The 21,342-nt window shown below is 42.0% G+C and overlaps 1 protein-coding gene across 2 annotated transcripts; it reads right to left on the bottom strand.

The window, feature by feature from the left end:
- Positions 1-9,854: 9,854 nt before the first annotated feature.
- myoz1b (myozenin 1b) lies at positions 9,855-17,580 on the bottom strand. 2 transcript variants are annotated; one of them, XM_070851854.1, is made up of 6 exons: positions 17,451-17,580; positions 14,473-14,556; positions 11,549-11,715; positions 11,387-11,456; positions 11,078-11,261; positions 9,855-10,595 (listed from the first exon to the last, which is right to left on the bottom strand). In XM_070851854.1, exons 2-6 carry the CDS (start codon positions 14,552-14,554, stop codon positions 10,361-10,363), a joined length of 738 nt encoding a protein of 245 aa, XP_070707955.1. In that variant the 5' UTR covers positions 14,555-14,556; positions 17,451-17,580; the 3' UTR covers positions 9,855-10,360. The 2 variants fall into 2 exon arrangements, with proteins under 2 accessions (XP_070707955.1, XP_070707956.1); XM_070851855.1 differs by having other exon boundaries at positions 11,387-11,453.
- Positions 17,581-21,342: the final 3,762 nt, after the last annotated feature.

Genomic DNA, 21,342 nt, shown 5'->3' with positions numbered 1-21,342 from the left:
CCTGACCCTGCGCTGGCAGGCATAAGGAAACCAGGACCTGTGGTCTCAGTCCAGACAGCGACCACACATAAAAGACATTTTCCACAGAAGATGTGGAGGTAAGGACACTGGTTATAGATCTAGACACACAGTGTGTGTGTGTGTGTGTGTGTGCATGGGGACATTATCAAAAAGTCAAGTCCTGACTTCTTCAAGGGCCAAGATGTGGATCTAGGGTCTAGAGTTTTGAATTAGGACCAAGTTCAGGTTAGATTTAAAAGGTCAGTATTTATAGATACCCAGAGCTACGATTTCTGCTACCAATACATCCCAAAACAATTAAGGTGATGTGAATTTTGTTTGAGACGCTTGCAGCATTTAAAAATGAGGTTTAAACAGCTCACCAGAAGTGAGTCTTTCCAGAAACAATGTCCCGGTTTGCCTGGGTAATTCAAAGACCTCACTGTCGACAGATTTCAGTGGAAATGCTTTCTACTTAAAAAATAGTCCCTGTTGACAGGAAAAGCTCTGTGGATTTTTCATTTTCCTTTTAGATGCTTTAGGCACCACAAATTCCATTTACCAAATAGATTTTAAACTATTTGCATGGCTAGTAAGTAAGTGAGGATAGATGCTTTTAGTAATTCTGGTCAATTGGCCCTTCAACACTGGCAGGTTCATCATCAGAGGACACCATTATCCGAACCCACAGAACTTTTTTGTGTACTCTTCTCGTGAACAGGTCAGAGAGCCTAATGAGGACATATATTGTATAAAATGATATTATATAATGGTACAGAGCTTATACAAAGGGCTACAAATAAATGTTAATACACAGAGTGACCAGAAAAGTAGGGCTCTTGTCGTGCAACATAAGTTGACAGAGTTTGATGACTCATTTCTCCGACATGGTGTGAGTCTGTAGTTTGAGAGGTTGTTGCATTATATTGTTTCAATATAAAATATGAAGGAGCAAAATAAACACTCACACATAATGCTATTCAGTGCAATGCCCCCACAAACTACAGTCCTGAAAAATGATTTGGATATTAAAGGACAAGTCTGGTGATTATCTATATTTTTCCTTATTGCCAACAAATCTCATGGAAAAGACCAAACCAACAGTTTACTGATCTTCTCAACAAGTACTGTGGGTATAACCGAAGCCTAATGTGGCTTCTTCCTTGATGCCATTGACCTCCATAGTTGTCCAAATAACACATCAACGGGACACACTGTTACACTGGGTGACATACACCCTCATCATGATGAAAACACACACTGCAGGTCATTTCAGGTCTGCCCCACACACACCATCCATATATGCTGTCATAAATACTCACTAGAGCACCAAAACTTGTATTAATCTGCCACTGAAAATACAATTGGACGATTTACTGATGTTTGAGTAGCATATTTGAAAAAAAATGCCAGTGCTTGACTGTCTTAAATGTCCCTTTTTCATAAAAAATACACTATATATTTGTCCTTTTTAATGATTTATCTCCTCATTAGGAACCAATGGGATTGGGGCAGGAACAGGGTATAGGGAAGTAATTAGAGACAAGCACACAGAGACGGGAAAAGATACATCAAAAATCATCTTGTTACAAATTACAAATACTTGCTGATCAAATGCATTAAAGTGAAAAAAAAAACCTGCTGGTAAGAGAAAATGTAGCTGATTAAATTACAAGTCATTTCAAGTCAGTGACACATTTTATCCATAATCTTCCTACATTGAAAAGATCTTGGAGGTTGGAGGATGTGACTTCAGAGGTGCATGCTGGGTGGTCTCTGTCAGTCAAAGTGACCATTTACTGTTGGTTACAGTTCAAACCTGGGGATAACAATGTGTTGAGAATAAAATGTAAAATAATCTATTGTATGTATTTCAAATGTACAAATTTAAAAATACTTAGTAAATATGTATTTTAAATACATTTAATTAAAATGATTCCCATCTCTGCTAACACGTAATTAGTTATTTTCATGCAAATTATAAAAAAATATCCAATATTGCCAATCTTATACTTTAGGACATAAGCAGTTTTACAAAGGTAGCATATCATACAGGAGTGTTGTATTAGATTGTGTTGGATTTACGAGGCGATTTCTTTCTTTTCTGGTAACTCAAAGTGCTTCACTCACAGTAGGTGTGATATTGCTTCAATAAATCATTGGCACAAGCAGATACAGAATGTAAATGTGATGCCAAATGATGCAGAAAAATGTTTTATCTGACTCTTAAACTACTTAAGGAAACATAATAGGTTTCAGACTTATTAAGTTCATGACCAGGAGTTACGTGTAAGGAAGGTTTAACATTAAGTGAAACTTCAGAGGGATGGGTTTGGAGGTTAAAATGGTCTCTTATTTTGTATCTAAACGGATGTGTGTGTACAGCTGATGATGACTTGTGGATCGATAAGAGCCAGCGAGGGCACAGCTGGAAGCATTGATGGCAGACAGCTGTTTTCAGCTGGTTCCACCGCTGCAGCTACTACTACAACTACTAGTGCTGCTACTTCTGCCGGTAACTTTCTGCTAATATTCCCTTTTCTCTCTTCCCTTCACTTGTCTTCTCTCCTCCTTTCCCTTACTCCCTCTACAATCTCTCCTTGTCTCTGAGCTCATTAAGTGATATGCAGAACTTCTGAGTTTATCCTGGAGGACAGAATTTGAAGGATGGCTCGATGCCTGTTTGATCCACGGTGTAGCGTGAACCTTCTTTCCAACATCTGAGAGGAATTGCGCACCATACGACACACGGATTAAGCATTCTTTCCATGTTTCTCTCCATTACTTATATTTCCTGTTGTTTACTCTCTTTCTAGTCATCCATTTACCATTTCCTTCCATCTCTCTGTGCTCTGGAAAGAGGAGGGCGTTTTGGTGATACATTCTTACGTTAATTTGAGGTAATTTAATTTCTCCATGGGATCGGTTTTAGCATGAAGCTGTGGTACATACTGTGGTACATACTGGAACAGGTATCTTTTTATCCAAATATGCAAAGATGTATCATATTCTGTTATACATCTTACTCACTTCAGCTGGAAATATTCTAATTACTTCATTAGTCCGGGTAGGAAGATTGGGCAGTCCAGTATTTCACAATAAAAAAAGAGAAAAATAAGCATAATTTGTGAATAAGATTTCCTTTCTTGTTTTTATTGATTCATCTTGCAACTAGTTGGAAGTCCCCAAGTTAGGAAACATTGGTCCAAAAACACATTATATTGCCAAAAGCATGCAGACACCCAACCAAAGAGAGTGTATAGCATTATCATGCTGCTATTACACACACTCCTCTGGTTTTGGGCCTTCCACATTTTGGGACCTGGCAGCAGGGGCTTGTTCCCATTCAGGCTCAACAACATTAGTGAGGTCTGGCACTGATGCTGGGTGATGAGGCCTGGCTCGCAGTCTGCAGTTCGGTTCATCCCAGTGGTGTTGGCTGGGGTTGAGGTCAAGTCTCTATGCATGCCAGTCAAGTTCTTCCACGCCAAACTGGGAAAACCACAATCTTCCACGATCGGCAAATGCAGTTACCAGGTTGTCAGGAAACTGATGTGCAAATTTCAGCTTGAGAAAGCCTTGTGGTGAGATTTCTTTCCTCAAATCACTGTGTTCTACAGCATTAACAACGGGGAATCTCTTTAGAGCTGGAGCTACTGGGCTAAGGCCAACCATTAAAAAAAAAAAACAGGCCAAGAAAGTAGAGAAAAGTATTCTGCCCATATTGTTTTGGCCATAGAGAGCATGTCTAACATCTAATGTATGACCCCCCCCAGAAAGGTCACACACTTCTTTGTTTTCATCCTCAGTGGAAGTCCAAAATGATCAACAGTAACTCAAAGAATCAGCATCTTGCTCACTTCTCATTAGAAATAAAATGCTGTTAATGATGCTGTCCTGTGATGTTGAATTTACAGTCTCTCCCTCTCCCTCTCTCTCTCTCTCTCTCTCTCTCTCTGCTGTGGGTTAGTGTGGCTTGGTGACAGTGGCACCGGTGTCATGCAAGCCGAACAAAGAGCTGATACTGTCCCAGAGGACAATAGCCCGTCTCTCACACTGTCTCCCTCCCACTCGAGCAAACACAGAGGCGAGAAGTATATTTATATGTCCCTGTAAAAGAGAGAAGTCTTGATCTTTCCTTTCTCAAACTGTGCTCTCTCTTTCCGTCTCCTTTGGCTGCACTTTCCTCTCATTCACTTCATTCCAGCTCTCTGTCTTTCACTTTCTTCCACTGACCTCTATTTTCCATTCTCATTCACTCTCTCCATTCCTTCCTCCATTCATCTCTGTCTATTTCCTTTCCGTTTTCCAAAAAACTTCACTTAACATGCATGTGCTCACACACACACACACACACACAAACACATGCACGCGCACACACACACACACACAAACACATGCACGCGCGCACACACACACACACACACACACACACACACACACAGTGGATTCCCTGTAACTGGGTTATGTGTAACTTCAAATAGCCTTAGTTGACAATAGGGAGAGCCCAGAGTTCATCCTCCCCTCCATACTTCTCTTTCTTCTCCTCTTCCCACTTTGAATCTAAAGAGAAGTTGTGTGTGTGTATGTTTCGAATGTGTGTGTGTGTGTGTGTGTGTGTGTGTGTACATACAGTAGGCACACGTGCAGCTGCATGTGTGAGCATATTAGCGAGACATATCTTTTTCTTTGCAAGCTTCAAGGTCATCTTGCCGCTCAGACACTGTAACATTAAAGTACACATGTGAAAACACGCACGTAATTGCATGCACGCGCACAAACACACACTCATACACACACAAACACACAGACACAAACAAACACAGACACGCACAGTATAACCTAGATGCAACCCATTATCACCGTGGCACATGTGCACACTCAATCCTATTAGTAGAAAATATAAAGAGGGTGAATATTTGCTTAATATTTAGGCTATTACATAACCACCCTTATTTACAGTGGACGCTAGGAATCATGTGAGGTCTTAGTAGTATAAATCAGAGTACAGAGAGAGGGGAGAAGATGGGAAGATTGGAGAGGAAGATCGGGAAGAGGGAAAGGAAAGGAAAGGAAAGGAAAGGAAAGGGGCAGAAAAGGACAGAAAAAAGGTAAGAGGAGAAAAAGTGACTGAGTTGGACATTACACTGAATAAACAACCCCATGTCAAAGAGGAGCAGTTATGGAAAAAAAAAAAAAAAAGAGAAAGAGCACTCCAACGGATGGTAAAGGTCAAAGGAAACACATAAGCGTGCTTTTCTCTTCCTCCCCTCTTTCTTCATCCTCGGCGATGACTTAATCTGCTCCTCTTTATACCTCAACCCTCTCATAATCCCATACATGTGGATCCAAGTCTGACCACTGACACGGGAACTCTTCACACTGAAATGTCAACAGTAGATGACTACACCTCCGGGAAACCGAGACACAAGCTCATTCACAACCACGTCTAGGAAGAAATACTCTGAGGATTTAAACCAATTAAGCACATTTAAGTGGAATTTAAGTGAATTAGACAGACTTCTTGTTTCACCACATCGTGGTTTGTCTTCAAATGTTTGCAACAAATCAATGAGACCTTGAGAGTGACTGTTCCTCGAAGATTTCCCACTTATGCTAGATGACTAGCTGGTTCTCTGGAGTCTGTGTGTTTGGATCCTGAATATTTTCAAGTGATAACTGGTTTTTATCATATAACATAAAAACAAGAGAACTGTCAGAGAACTGATTAAAAACCTAAAAATAGCTCTGAGGATGTTATTAGTCAAGTGTCAAGTTCCCTGAATGTCCACCCTATAGCGACATACAACATCACATAAATCTTTCTGATTGCTTTGAGTATTTAAATAATGCCGGTGGCAACACCTCCAAGAAAATCGCACTGAGAGGGAAGAGAGAAGCCAAGCTTTCCTGGCAGTGTGGTCAACTCAACTGGGGCTTAGGACAAACTGTTTAGTAGATAAAGGTATCGTGAGTTTACTTCAGTTTTCATGCAATATTTGGATATAAGGCGAGAATACAGGAAAGCTCCGGTGACAGGTGATAAAATACGGAAACAGCATTGTATAAAGACATGTCGTGTTAAATAAGGTACAAATATGGGCATTGAGCCGGTGTTTTTAAGCTAAAACAGGGTGAGGAGGTATGCACACAGCCACATGCTCACATCAACCACAGTGTGGAGCACAAATCCAGACTGTTTCATCTCCAAAAGCTAAAATTGATGATGAGTCCAACTTAAATGTCAAGGCGACATTTCAGCTCAGTTTGGAGGGTGAAAGTGTGGAGCTGTGTGTGTCTGCCTGTGTGTGTTTTCTTATACTTGCTACATAGTGAGGACCAGAAGCCGCATTTTCCCATCAGAGTGAGGACATTTTGGGGAAGTGAAGACTTTTTAGCCAGTCCTCACAACTTCAAAGAGCAGTTTGAGGGTTAAGACTTGGTTTTAAGGTTAAGAGTTAGAGTTATGTTTAGTTTAAGGCAGGTTAAGGGTCAAGCATTTAGCTGTGATGGTTAAGGTAAGGGTAAGGGGTAAGTACAAGTATGTGTGTGGTTTGTATTCCTCATGCTGTGGGGACATACACCTGTTCATCCAACCATATTTTCCTCCCCAGCTGCAGATACAGTGCAAGTATCTTAACTTAAAGGTTGCTTTTACGCACATACAGTAAAGGTTAGGATCAAAGTAGCCAAAACTATGGTGCTCTGCTGCTTAATGATGTCCGGTTGGAGACTGAGGGGACGGCCAGCACCCATGTTTCCCTCTTTGGTACGTGTTCACGTGTGCAGGCAGCAGAGGGCCGTGTCACCACCGCTGGTGTGACTGCACGAGCCCGGCGCTGCTGCGGGCCCGGTGAGGGGCCAAAGTCATCAATCACCCCGATCGAAACCGCAACGTTAAATCAATAGCGGCCCCCGGGAGCGATGACAGCGGAGCGTGAATCCGGCTGCGGTCTCTCGGTCATGCATCAACAAGTCCACACGGAGTGCAGTCCGCCAAACACTGCGCGGGACCAAAACACGCAGCACAGGGCAGGAGCCACGCGCACAGGGTGGGGGGGGGGGCATGCTGTGTACCTGGATGGGTGACACCTGAGCAATAACACCTGTGACTGTGATGGTGAACTTCAGGCAAATAGTGACGCTGTTGTCCGCGCAGCATGAGGAGGAGTTAGTGCGTAGGGGGGGGGGGGATAATAAGTGACCCAAGACCACCTGATAAAATAATAAAAACTGATACGATACAGAGGGAGATCTGAGGGGGGGGGCAGCGCGGGGATGTTTGTGCTGGTGATGAGAGTAACGCTGACAATGATGGAGATGATGGAGGAAGATGACAGCCATCCTCTGAGACTGTCACGAGAACACATCTGTTGAGGATCACATCTGGCGGACTGCCCCCCCCCCAAAAAAAATAAACACACATAAATCATGGACACTACACACTCACACACACACTCACACACACCTTCTGATGGTGTATTCACTCACATGCGCCTCTCTCGCTGTGATGGAGCCCGTGCAGTCAGTGCGTAACGTGCAGGTTTTTACTCACCCCGGGTGCTGTCGCCGCCAGTCTCCGTCCGATCGCGTGTCCCACCGTGTGATTTAACGGGAGAGAGGGCGAGCCGTGGGCGCATCCAGCCCCCACCAGCGCCATCCAGCGCTGCGGTCGCGGCACGCCGCTCTCGCGATACCGTGCCATCTTTCCAGCTCTCCTCCGGTGGCGTGCGTGACGTAGCGGTTTTATCAGGCGTCTCGCTCGGCCCGATGGCGCCTCCTTCTGGCCACGAGGCGAACGGTGCGCGGGGACGGTGGTGATGTCATCCCGCGTGGCCTTACCTGTGTGAGCGTCACTCTCTCTTTGTCTCTCCTCCCTCTTAACGGCGCGCACCTCCGCTGTCAGATGCCACCTGCCGTCAGCAGCGTGTAGAGGACATCTGCTTAATCGGTGTCAGTGGAGACCTGCCAGCACCAGTTTACAGCCACAGCCTGAACACACGGCTATTCATAGGGAAGGTGAGAGAGGTCGTGGGGCCATTGTTTAGTTTGGCACTGATTTTTAAAACCACTATAACCGAGAGAAAGTACTGAAAAACAACTCAACACCTAATCTATCAAATCTATATATATGCTTCATGTATATAAAACAACCCCTTAAATTAATCGGCGTTTATTCCCATATTTAAACTTGGCACCATTGCAGTACTGTATTCTTGTTTATAATTTACAGTAAGTGTGACTTTTATATAGGCACTGTATGGTGTTCATTATTGTACTGTTTTTATATCTACTTTTTATAGATTTGTTCAATACGTTGTGACAAAGTGGGTGAGCGCTCATTTCTCCTCACCACTTGTCCCTGGACATGTTCATAGTACATTCTACTTTCTGTTTTCCCCATGTGTGTTTTTAACTTTAACAAGGCACATACTATCCCAGGTTTGTTTGTGTCATTAGGTTACAGTTTACATCTAGTGCATGAAGGATTTAAGTAAAGCACACAGTCATTTAGTTCAGTTATCCTTTATTAAGTTGCAGGTAAAATGTGGTTCAATTGTTCACTCCTTTGTTTATACTTACCTTTGTTTGTTCTGGCTCACCATGCAGGAGTAGTGTTTGGAGAGGAGGCTGGCCCAGCACTTCCCCAATTTATGGTGTTGGTGATGTCAGAGTGACATCATTGGGTTGGACCAAGTGGAGGGTTTTTTTTTTCCTTTTGACAAATGTTTTGTTGGTATTAAAATGCATAGATTGTTGTTTTCGCTTGTTTAGCTTGTGGGGAAATGGGTAAAAAATATCTAGAGGTTTGTAGTGTGTGCTGTGATTTTTATTTGCAGATTTGTTGCATTCACGGTACAGACTATGTCACCACGTTACTGAATGGTAGCGCTGAAGTGAGCCAAGGTGGGAATTGAATGCCCTATATAAACAGTAGGTACTTGGATGCCTGGGAAAGGATGGATTGACAGAGAGACAGAGACGTGAGGGCTGTGCTGCCACAGTATTATAGTTCTTTTTTGAGTCGCTACAGTTTAGTTTTGAAATTATGTTTCTTTGTAAATACATTTTGTTTTGTAATTTAAATTCAACAAATCAAATCACCTCTTTTGCACTCAAGAAGTCTGCTGAGTCTGCCTGCCTACCACCTTTTTGGCCGGACTACTCTACATACGTGTATGTTTTTAGCTGTTGGCGTATTTCTATGTAAGTACTTTTAGAGTGATGAAAAACTGGAGCTGATTCATAGCAGGAATTTACAGAATAATTAAGCATTTAGGAAAATACCTTTATTCGGCTTGTTGCCAAGAGTTGGATGAGAAGACTGACATCACTGTAAAGTAAGTGTGAAGCGGCAGCCAGTTGTCTGTTGGCTTAGCTTAGCATAAAACCTAGAAACAGAGGGAAACTGTTAGCCTGGCTCGGTCCACAATGACTGTTCCCGGCCAAGAAATAGTCCAGAAAGTAACCCCCAGAAACAATGTGGTGTTTTTACACTTTTTGATCAGGAAACAATATGTTAATTAGTGAGCTTTAAAGATGCTTGTAGGAGGCTTCTGTTTCAGCTTTTGTCAGAACCAGGCTTGCTGTTTCCTTGTTTCCACTTTTTATGCTAAGCTAAGATAACAAGATGTGAGTTGTTGCTTGGTATCAATCATTATATTTCCCAAAATATCCAATTAGGCCTTTTACAAAGTTAAATGTCTTATTGAACACCCTCAGAAAATTGGTTGTATCTCTATCATGATCCCTATCTCTGTTCAAGAATGGTCCTCAGCATCAAAAACTAGTAAGTGGACCTTGAGTTGAGATTATGTTGTCAAAAATACGTAATGTTTATTCAGATATCATCGTTTTTAGTAACAGTTCTTCAGCACTAGCACATGCAATGTTAGCATGAGAAGCTGGCAGACATTCTGTAAAGGGGAACTTTATTGCATAAATACATTGCTTTAAGAGTGCAGAGTGCTCATCTACATCTATTCACACAGGTCTCACATCAGCTCACAGTATGCAAAATCAAAGTAAGACTCGATCATAGTTGGGGGAGGAGGAGATAAGAAAGCACACAGGAGACCAAGGGAGAAACTTTTCAAATCATTTCAAGTCATTTTTAGATTTTTCTTTTCATTTCCATGTAATTAAAGAACATTTCAACATTTGTTCATGGGAGTCTCAGCAGTTCTAACAGTGTTTATGTGGTGTAAATTATGAGTTGTGCTGAATGCTTTCATGCATACACTCATTTGAGGGTGTATTCTTCGTGTGTGTGTGTGTGTGTGTTTTTGAGTTCCAGTGTATGTGCTTTGTGTGGTTGTCTCAGGCTACATGGACTGTAAATAAGCTTGTGCATGCATGTTCACAGGTCATCTGTCTCTCCGTCAAAGGGCATGTTGTCCAGGTCCATGTGGATGTGTGAGTTGTCCTCGCTGCAGACCCAGCCGATGGGCGTGCGGTTGAATGAGGGGCGTGAGCGGATGTCAGCCTGCAGGGAGGGAAGAGGTTCCGGCTCCTCGGTGTCAGTGTTGAGTTCTGGGAGTTCAAAGGTCAGCATCTTTGGTGCCTTGTCGAAGCCGCCGTATGGGAGCGCCATCCTGGGAGAAAAGGGGAAGAAATAAAAAACTGAGGAGAGCTGGTAAAATCAGAACAAACCTCTGCAGTGAAGCGCAAAATTCAACATATGCAACATCAACAAATAGTAGTGAATTTTCCATGTTAAACATTGTGAGACACAAGTTAACCACAAAGATATACAAAATGACCATGAGGACACTCAAACCAACTGCAAAGAAATGCTAAACAACCACAGAAATCTGTGAAATGACCTCAGAGACACACATCATCCACAGAGACAAAACATAACTACACAGAGACACAAAAAGCCACAAGGAGATGTGATACAACTACAAAGAGGCACAAAACAACCACAAAGAGATGCTAATGACTATAAAAAAGACACAAAACAAGCATAAAGACCTGCAAAATGGCCACAACAAGATGTAAATGTTTCTGTGAGTTCTGGAAAATGTTACTGTGTTGGAAAAAACAACTCAAGATGAAGCAGTTTGGAGTTTACCTGTTGAAGCTCTTGTAGTGAGGCAGTTCTGCGTGCATCTGGATGGGTCCCGGCATGCTGGACTTCATGGTGGCTGTGAGCTCCTCGTTGCCCTTCATGGCCCGTTCCCATGGCGATACATAGGTGCGTATATACTCCTCCCTCCTCTTCTTCTTCTCTGCCTCCTGATTCACTTTCTCCACCACTGAGACACACAGGAACAAGGCAGAGAAAAGACAGGAGAGACTCAAAGGAAGATCTTGACATAAAGAAAGCATCTTTAATACTGACAAGGGACTGAAAATGTAAAATGTGCATCAGTGACCCTACGTTCTTCCTTTGGTGGCTCAGGCTTTGGTGGGACAGGAGGAGGGGACATCAGCAGGTTCTGGAGGTTCTGCTGGAGGACAAAAGAAGAAGTTATTGTCTGATCGGTACACACATTAAACACAACATGTGCGCACACAGTGCCTGTGTCTCCTTCACTCGTACCTTGTTCTCGTTGGTCACGATGAACTTCTCAACTCTCTGCTGCCTCTTCTTGAACATCTTGGAGCCCTTGTTGTTGAGCAGGGAGAGCTCCTCCAGCATCACGTCCTTGGGCGTCTTGATCTTGGTGCCCAGGTCGAGCTCAGAGGCCTCGGGGTCTGATTCATCGTCTGACAAGAGGAAGGGAAGAGGAGCAGGATAAAATGAAACTGAATATGAGAGGTGGATTTATGAAGAGTATAAATTTGTAAGGGTTACACGGTTTGATACTGCATCCTGTGGCAATATATCATACTATGACTGTAACACAGAGAGTTAAGACTGTTAGACTTCTGGTTGAAAAGTTGGACATAGAATGAACTTTTTGGTGTAAATGCGAGAACATTTTAAAAGAATAGTTCAACATTTTGGGAAATATCCATATTCATTTTGTGTGTTAGTTTCGGAGATTGAAACCACTTTAATTTCCATACATTATATATCTGAAGCCACCACCAGCAGCTGTTTAGCATATAACCTAGAAACCGGGTCCAACAGCTAGACTGGCTCTTTCCAAAGGTAACAAAAGAGCCTCTAACAGTCATGAATCTGAAGAATGACAAGCTGTAGTTTTACAGGGAGTTTATGGTAAGCTAAGTTTAGCTTCTGGCTGTACTTTAGCTTCATACTGAACAACTAACTGTAAGAATGGTAACAACTGCCTCATCTAACTCTTGGCAAGAAACCCAGTAAGTGTATTTCAAAGAATGTCAAGCTATTGCTTTAAAGAATACAAGCCATTAAAAGAAAACATTTAAACATTTTCCCTATTTCCTTATGAACTGCTGCATTTATTTGAATGAGAGAAATTTGGCTCATGTATCCCATGATAATTTATCACTATGCAGACTAACAATTTTTAAGCGTTTTCTTGTTATTAAAGCCTTGGCGGGGATGGTATACGCTCTCTCTGTTATCAGCTCAATCCATTTGGCAAATTAAAAGATGGGTTTACCTTCCACTATATGTCGATATTGAATGAGGGATGCATAAGACTTTAAAGGGCATATCTTCACTCTGTGGCTTCCATACTGTCCTCGTTGTGATGAATTACAGTTGAAACCTGTTGTACAGTGTTTAAGGATGAGTGTGTGTGTGTGTGTGTGTGTGAAACCAGGGGAGTTGTAGAGGTTACTAGGCCAAAGCAATATGGGAGAAAGGGGCTCTGGGGAATGCCACAGCAGGTTTTCTGGTCGCACTGTTTATGGAGGGGAATCCTTATAAGACAATGTCTCACTTGCTCCCCTCCTCTCTTTCAGTGATGTAGAGATCTGATGGATTTTACTGCTCCACAGAGCTCCTCATAAAACACTCTTCTCATCCACCACATACACTCTGATATCACTCATAACACCTGGAGTCCAGCCATAAACCAACACACACTCGCACGAACACATCTATAAAGCGGGTAGTTGGCATTGCAATGCTGCAGAGAGCTGTTAGCAGTACCTCGTAAATCAGAGCTGTGCAAGTAGGTGTGTGTTAAGTGTGTGTGTGTGTGTGTGTGTGTGAGAGAGAGAGAGTAATCGAGGCTGCTGAGCAGAGCGAAGTATCCCATGGGCATATTGATTAGAGTGTTAATTCAGAAGAATGTGAAACTGGAGCTGGCTGCTGACTGGGAGGAAATTGGACAGACTGACAGAGGCAGGGGGTGGACAGACGGACACCACAGAGATAGACAGAGGCACGGGACAAACAACATGGTGGCAGGGATGATGGATAGATGAGTGGGCATTAACTGGAGCAAAATAAGGGATAAGCAGGATAAGCTCCTGAATGACTGACTGACTGAAAACATACTGGTGGAAAGATAAAGATGTGGCTGCAGATGTGACAGCAGAAGGAGCAGCAGCAAAAACAGCAAAGGAAACAAATGCAGAAAGACATCAACAGATTGTTGAATGACAGCCATGCTAGCAGCTCTGTGAGGCTGTATGTAGACACAGCTATATATGTGCTATAATGTGCTAACGTGTTCACGATGACAATGCTAACATGCTAATGTTAAACAGGTATAAAGCTTACTGTGTTTAGTTTGGTAGAATTAGAATTTATCTTCTGGGCTATCCAGGGAGAGATAATTATGTTGACAAAATATTAAAAAGTGCATTTTGCACAATATGGGACTTATGTGATTGTGTGATTTAGAAAAATGAGCAAGAATTTGAAAAGATGGTGAAACACTGATGTGAACAGTCTTCTTTCTTGCTTCTTTTCTACAGTCAATTAGATTTCTGATGCACAGGAAGTCATTTTTTTGGGGGGGGGGTGAAGCTGATGTAGCTGCACAAAACAAAGGGCACCACAAATACTATGTAAACACTGTGTGGCATATAAATAAGTCACATCAATCAGGACTTAGATGTTGCTCAAATAACAAACTATATAACTATATTTAGCATTTGTTGAATTAATAGCAAGATCTGAACTATTTGCCACATTTTTACAAGTTGCCTTGATTCCACTTCAGTTGCCACTTACTTACTGCCTCAAACAAATGTAATGAGGGATAAATTACCGCCTGGTATTTTGTGTTGCCTCTAATGGTGACAGATTTGTGGCTGCTCTGCTATCTGATAATGACCCACATCCCTCCAGGAGATGCCACGTCCATGTTAGATATTGTGTTACTGCTTGGAGCAAGCGCGTGCGTTCTTATTTAATTGTAGTATCATAAGACCACATGCAACGATTTACACCCAGGCAGTTCGTTTTACACACACAGACTGTGCAGATAGCAGACACCACAGAGCGAAACTTACAATTAGATTTGACATTTACTGGACTGGATAAACAAATCACATGGGAGATACAAGAACAACTTTAAGGAATGTGGTGATGACTGGCAAAATGTTTCATGTTTACATGTTGGGTGTGGTGTATTTTACCATTCTGGCTGATGTTGGACAGGTCGGTGATGATCTTGTTGGCCTTCCTCTTGTTAGAAGGGGCAGTAGTTGTGAAAGGCATGGCTAAAGGACAGAACAGAGGAATGATGACTTTATCATCAGCAGTTCCTTTCACCACTTTTCAGCCAAAGAATTGCAGCTGCTTCACACAGACAGAAAAATACATCAACACAGCCTAGAAAGAGAAAAAGACACTTCCCAAAATCTTTTAACTAAGGGTCTCCTAACCAGCTTTTTCTGGATCTTTCAACTGGATCTCGTGGTCTTCATCAGTTGATTACTCAGTTTGTTACTGATAAAACTCCATCCTTGAATTAAAACTCTTTTCCAAACTATTTGCTCCAACATCAAACTTGAACTTTCAGGTTCAACAGAATTATTTTCTCCTATTTTAATTATCAGATAAAGTGTAGATTTAGGAATTTTGTCTTAGAGATTTAGTATAAATGTATATTTTAAAAGCTGTGCTATCAATAACTTTGTATTAACATTGATGAAATTACTATGTGTTATGTAAAAGGTTTTAATTGTATTGAAAACAAACACAGAAATGTATCATCCGATTTTGCAGTTCCCCATCAGCTCTACAGCTCTACAGCCCACTGTACGCCTCCTCCTCAGCACCAAACACCAGATAAAGTTAGCCAGATATTTCCCTCAGAAATTGGTGGAGACCAAAATAAAGTTCTCATAAAGCTTCATATCTCTGTTGGAGGTGTAAATAGGCAACTGTTTACTAACAAATTCACCACATGTGTTTACAGGAAATTGTCATCTCAGCAAGTGCCCCAAAAAAAACATTTTCCAATGACAGTGCCTTGGCCATAGATATTATGCAAAGGAAGAGGTCAGGTGACAAACCTCGCAAAAGGGAGGAAGTTGGCTAGATCATTGGGTCGGTTCCCATTTCAGAGAACATTGTTATAGTTATTTAATTTTTTTATCATGACCATGACAGAAAAAGTCCCCTAACCTTAACAAAGTCCTTTGAACCTTATCATGTTGTTGAAGTGTTTTGGCACAGCACAGCATTTTATGAGCTTTTATGAGCTATTCTAGGAAGCAGATACAAAAAAACTGATTTGGCCATTTAATTTTGAGGACTTGGTTGGTTTACACTTTATTACACTGCCCCCAAGTGGCCAAAAACTAAAGAAACGAGGGTTTAAAAATGGTCTCATAGTAAATCTGCAGTGGACTTTTAATGACTGATTCTGGGTAATCTTACTTAAGCTTTTGCTTACCCAGGCAGTTGCAGGCCCTAAATTCAAAGTGAGACTTTTTTTGGTGCACAAAGCAGCAATAAATACACCAGTCTGTTTCCCATTTCAGTGTGGTCCAGCGGGGACCTAAAGTGGTGTCAAATAAACTCAGTTTATAGCACTCATCCATTATTATTATGACTACATAAAGGCTTTTACTTTGTGTAATGCACTTGCTTTTAATTGTATTTTTAATTTTCTTCAACATTTGTTCTTTTTAAATATGCTCTATAAATAAATTGCCCTGACTTGTTCTTATACTGACTTCAACAATCATTAAGAATTATTTCCCATATGCTTAAATGTATTTGGTCACTCTGTGGTCCTACATGACAGATATAGCAACAAGACACTGACAGGCAGTGAAATGTGATACAACAAAAGTGTTAAACTTTTCCATAAATACTTCACAAGGAAGTCTAAATTGATTTTCAAGATATATATTTGTGTATGATGAACTTGCACATCACGTCTCAAATTCTCAGGCTCCAGTAGAACCTCCCCGGCTCCCCTAATTAAGTTAAGTACACTTTAAACATTGTGTATAGCCCCCACATACCCTTGAGGACACTAATTCCCAGTGGCAGTTCGTGTCTGTCTTGACTAACCACTCAGATGGGGGGTGGCAGCATGTAGCTGTCTATTGCACAGGTCGAAAGCAATTATGTAAGGCTGGAGGTGAGCACCAGTGTAAGAGTAAAAGCTGGAGGGCTCATCTACAGGGAGACAGTTAATGTAATTGCTTTTCATCCGCTGTAATTGAAGCTCATTTCCTAGCCGGGGATTCAGTCCTGTGTGAGCTATTTTTATGAACCCATGTTCTATAGCGCCATGGTGAGTGGGACTGTCATCAGCGTAAGACATGCATACAAGTGCACCAGCGCGCACACACACACACACACACACACACACACACATACACACACAGATTTGCACTCAAATAGCTTTTCTCTTGTGATTAATGTGAGTCAGTAGCTGTGGATTAAAAACTGGAGATTACAAGAGTTTTTGGATGTTCTGGGAAATGCAAGATGGTGGCTGTGCTGCTGATGGCGACTACAGGAGCAGCACAGGGGCCTGGGTCCTGTTACCGCCCGTCTGAGTGAAGAGGCGCTCCTGTCCCCCACGGCCAGCCTGTTTTAGCTCCAGATAAATCTCGAGGGGACAGCTGGGGAGGAAGGGCATCAGTAAGCACATTCTCAAACACACACATACATCCATACCCGCAGACTAAAAACTCCACTGCAGAGGGCCACATTCCTCACCTACCACAGCGTTAGGTAAGAGCTGGTGGTGGAAGACAACAGGCAAATATCAGCTGGTTCTCATGATTCAGATTTAGTTTAAATGATATTAATTTAACTTTTTACTAAATTCTAAACCCATAATGGAACTGTCAAATTATATATGATGTGAAGTACTTTTACTTTTAACAAAACAAAGTTGAGCATTCGCTTCTGAGTCCATTATTCTTTAATTCATCCAGTCACAGAGGCCTCCATAGGCTGCAGCCAAAAAGCGCTGACCACAGGAATCAAATGAATTTAACTGCAACCGTCTTGTACTTAAAGAGGATCCACAACTATTTGACAACATTCGCACTAGATAATCCGCGAAAACTCAAGGCATGTGTGAGAGAGACTTCTTTGGCTTTTATCGATGCCGTCACACCTTTTCACTCCTCTAATGTCTTACCTAAGACCCAGGTATCCACAGGAAGACACAGGTCCCAGAAGGTCCCAGGATAAGTGTGGGAAAAGGAAGAGGAATATAGATTCCCAGGTAGATTTGTGTGCCAGAGCTTGTATTGTACTGCCTGCCCTCCTCTTCGCCCCGGAGAGAGTGAAACCCTATCAGCAGGGCTGCTCCGGTGATATGGACCTGGGCTGGGGGGTAGGAGGGGGGATGGCTTGAATTGAGTCGGGGTAAAGAGGGAGGTGGGTGTGGTGTTTTGAGTTGAGAGGTTAGTGATATAGTGATGAGTGATAATAGGAAACTGTTGATTTTTTTTTTTTTTAATCACAAAAGGAATCAGCTATATTGGCCAAAAATGTGTGCACACATAAGTTGCTCTCAATCTATCAACATCTGTACATTTGTATCAGTAAAAAGTTTACAAAATAACACAGGAACAATTCAGTCGACTCCTCACAGGCTCTGTTAAGAAGCATGAGACAAAATCAACTCTTCAAAAACACCTGTTCCTCGGATGACCTTAACAACATGCTAGGAGGGTTTCAACCATGGTTGGTAGTTCCTTTTGCTTGTAAGGGCCAGAGGTGTTGATATCTTGACTGATGCACCAATTGGTTCATGTTCAGGCCTCACTTAAACAGGCGGCGTGGCGTAAATCTCCTCAAGAGAGATGTAACAAAGTTCAAGCACAGATCACCTTCAGTCTTCAGCCTAGACTTTGGAACAACCAGAAGAGTTATGTGTTGGTGATGTAGGGAGCATGTCAAATTTTGAAATCATGATCCTGAAAGTTAGCAGATCTTAGTGACAAGGAGCTGCATGATGATTTTAGTGAATTTCTCCAGCTTGAGAATCCCAGGATCACTTGTCCCACGCCTTCCATTCACAGGGGAACACGGGCTTTTGATAACATGACAAACAACACAAGAGAATAGAAAATTTATTTCCAGCAGTTACTATATTCCCCTGTCACTCAGTGCATGTGCCTAAGGGTGTTTATGCTTTTGTTGCTGTGTTTAGCTCCCCTTCTTGTAGTTTCTTTATACACCCTCCTCTAACTAACCTTTGGGTATGATTTGCAGCTACATGCCTCATTTGTGCCTGGCAGCAGTTATACCAGGATCATCGTGCCAGTCAATTTTTGTCAGTCCTCTGCTTCTTAGATACAACCAGCAGCTTTTGTAAGTCACTGTCGGTTTATCGACTGCACAGGTACAATTGTGGAAAAAGCTATAAATGTTCTATATTTCCCAGCTGTGTCACTTTGAGTTTTAGTCAGGCAGTAAACAGACATTTGTTCAGCCAGATGGAAAAGACTGATCGCTGGTTCATCTGGACTGTGACAATGTGAATGGGGGTCACTTGTAGTAATGAACCTACAGAGAATTATCACCTGAATCTGCAGCTCCCCTCGGCTTTCTCGACTTTACAGAGCATTATAGTGACTTTCTGCTCATAGTTGTTCATACATATTCTCACACACACCCACACATCACTGGCAGCAAGCTTATGTAGGAGCCATGACTGTCTGTATATGTTTTTCCAATCCATTAAATAGATATTTCACAGGGTAAGTGAAAACTTCGACGTGCTGGTGGCACCAGATGAAAAGCCAGAGGATCACCAAAATCAGTAGGATTCATCCTTTGGGGAACATGAATGTCCATACGGAATTTTATGGCAGGCTATTTAATAGGGATCAAGGTATTTAGACTGGACAAAAGTGGTGGATGAACTGAGTGGCATTGCCATCAGTCAGACAGCATGAATAACAATCACCCTTTTAGTATGTAGTCCTGAAATTGGACAGACCAGGTGGCATTGACATAGATGTGTAAATCGCTGGGTTATAAATCATCAGGGAATCTAACTCCCTGTCAGAAGGCTGATTGCCAAGCTGGCTGGTTTTTACAAGTTACCATCTTGTAATATTTTATTCATCCAAACACATCAGTTAATGATTAATTAGAAAACAAGAAAGAAACATTTCTTTCTAGATTAATAACTCTATGATCAATAGGTCAGTCCACATGAGGATGAGAAGGAGAATTATTTATCCATTATCTGACCTCCCCTAAACCCTGACCCTTGACCCCAAACTCGACTCTGTTGACCCAGAAACATGGTGTGAGGAAAGAGCCTCTTTGGCAGGGCTGCGTGAGGAGACAGGATGTATGAGGTAGCTCTTCCCCTCCGCTCTCAATCACATTGTAAAAAAGCCATCAGAATTAAGAGTTTAGCACCGGGCCAAATAGCTGGAGATTAACGGCTCCGAAAATAGGTGAAATGGGGTTTGTGTGTGTGTGTGTGTGTGTGTGTGTGTGTGTGTGTGTGTGTGCGCAACTGAGCGAGAAAGGAATTAAACAGCAAAGAGGAGAGAGAGCAAAAAAGGGAGAATTGTAGAACTAATTTGGTAATTTGGCCAAGAGTTAAAAGAGCCACTCCAGTCATTACTATAAGTGCAGTTACAGCTTTTATGTATTTCTAAAATCCAGTGACCTAGTTTGTAGAAAAGTGAATATGCTGCACACTGCAGGGATTTCTCTGTGTGTGTTGTACCTTGCACTAGCACAGCAGCTAAGCTGACCTGAACAGGACTAAAGTTAGCAGCTAAAGTTAGTCCCAGTCTGTCACCTGATCCCAGTCAAGGGTCATAGGTTAGATCCCCTTCTGTGGCCATGGTTGGGTTTCACAGCTCCAAGTCCACCAGGTGGCTGCCATTAAACTGCTCTGAAGTGGAGGACAACAATCCTACAAGGACATTTTAAACGGCAGTGATGAGATTTCAAATCTAAGATAGAGGGACTAGAAAAGGGATGTGTGTATTTTAAATCATTTTTTATGTCTTCAAGTTCAGATGGATCATAAGATATATTGTAGTAAGGATCTATGATATTGTATTTAACACGTGCAAAGATAAGATATAAAATGGAAAACCATACTTTTTTCCATGTTATGTTGAATGTTTCTCACAATCTAGCCACGTAAAACCTGCCATGAGAAAAGGGAGGAGACCATAAACTGTGTGGTGGTGCAACATGTCTGGATGACAAATCCCACAGTGCCTCCTTGTGGTGAAAGTTTAGTGGTGAAAGCACTTCCTTGATGTCTAAACTAATGCTTTTGAAGACTGCGTTTGATCCCCAAAACTGCCTAAATCCCGAGAGAATAATTAAGCTCCTACAATAGCCTGAAAGAGAGAAAAGGGTAAAAACCATAGGGAGGAGGACACACTGAGGCCCACAGTGGGAGCGGGTGGTGACGTGTGTGACACAGGAAGAAACAGAGTGACAGCTGATGTGAGTCAGGTCTATTTTTATTCAGTCTCTCAGTCTCTGTGGAAAAGAATCACAGCGAAACAGACATGTTATACCTCTCCGGTTTCATATCAACAGAGCAGAAATCATGTCTACTGTAAAAGGCTTCCCTTCTTCATGGCAGCTGTGCTCCTCTCACTATGAAAAACTACAGAAAACAAAGCTCACGCCGCTGCTGAGTGCACCTAAAAGACACTCAGAGTCATCAAACACAAATCCTTAGAATATATATAATAGAGGGGGAATTACAGTAGTAGTAGCTACCTCAAATTTGTTAGTAAAGCAACTTTTCTAATATGATATTGCTGAATGTATCAGGTACTATGTGTTTCAGATTGTGAAGTTATAAGTCAAATCAGCACCTTTTACACCTCATCAGACATTATGTCACTTCATCAGTGCCTCCTGTGCTTTCCTTTTCATCTTTTTCACGTCCTTGACATCTCTCTCACAACAGTCTTGACCTTTCACATCCTCTTTTCTTATTTTTCTGAGTTTAAACTTAATTCTTTATCATTCAATACAATATTTACACAACTTTATTTCAGTTTTCCCCGCCGGCATCTCTTTCTGTC

Source organism: Pempheris klunzingeri, chromosome 20, assembly GCF_042242105.1.
Source record: "Pempheris klunzingeri isolate RE-2024b chromosome 20, fPemKlu1.hap1, whole genome shotgun sequence".
Taxonomy (NCBI): domain Eukaryota; kingdom Metazoa; phylum Chordata; class Actinopteri; order Acropomatiformes; family Pempheridae; genus Pempheris; species Pempheris klunzingeri.
The sequence above is the reverse complement of the archived record's forward strand: the minus strand, read 5'-3'. Positions and strand labels throughout refer to the sequence as shown.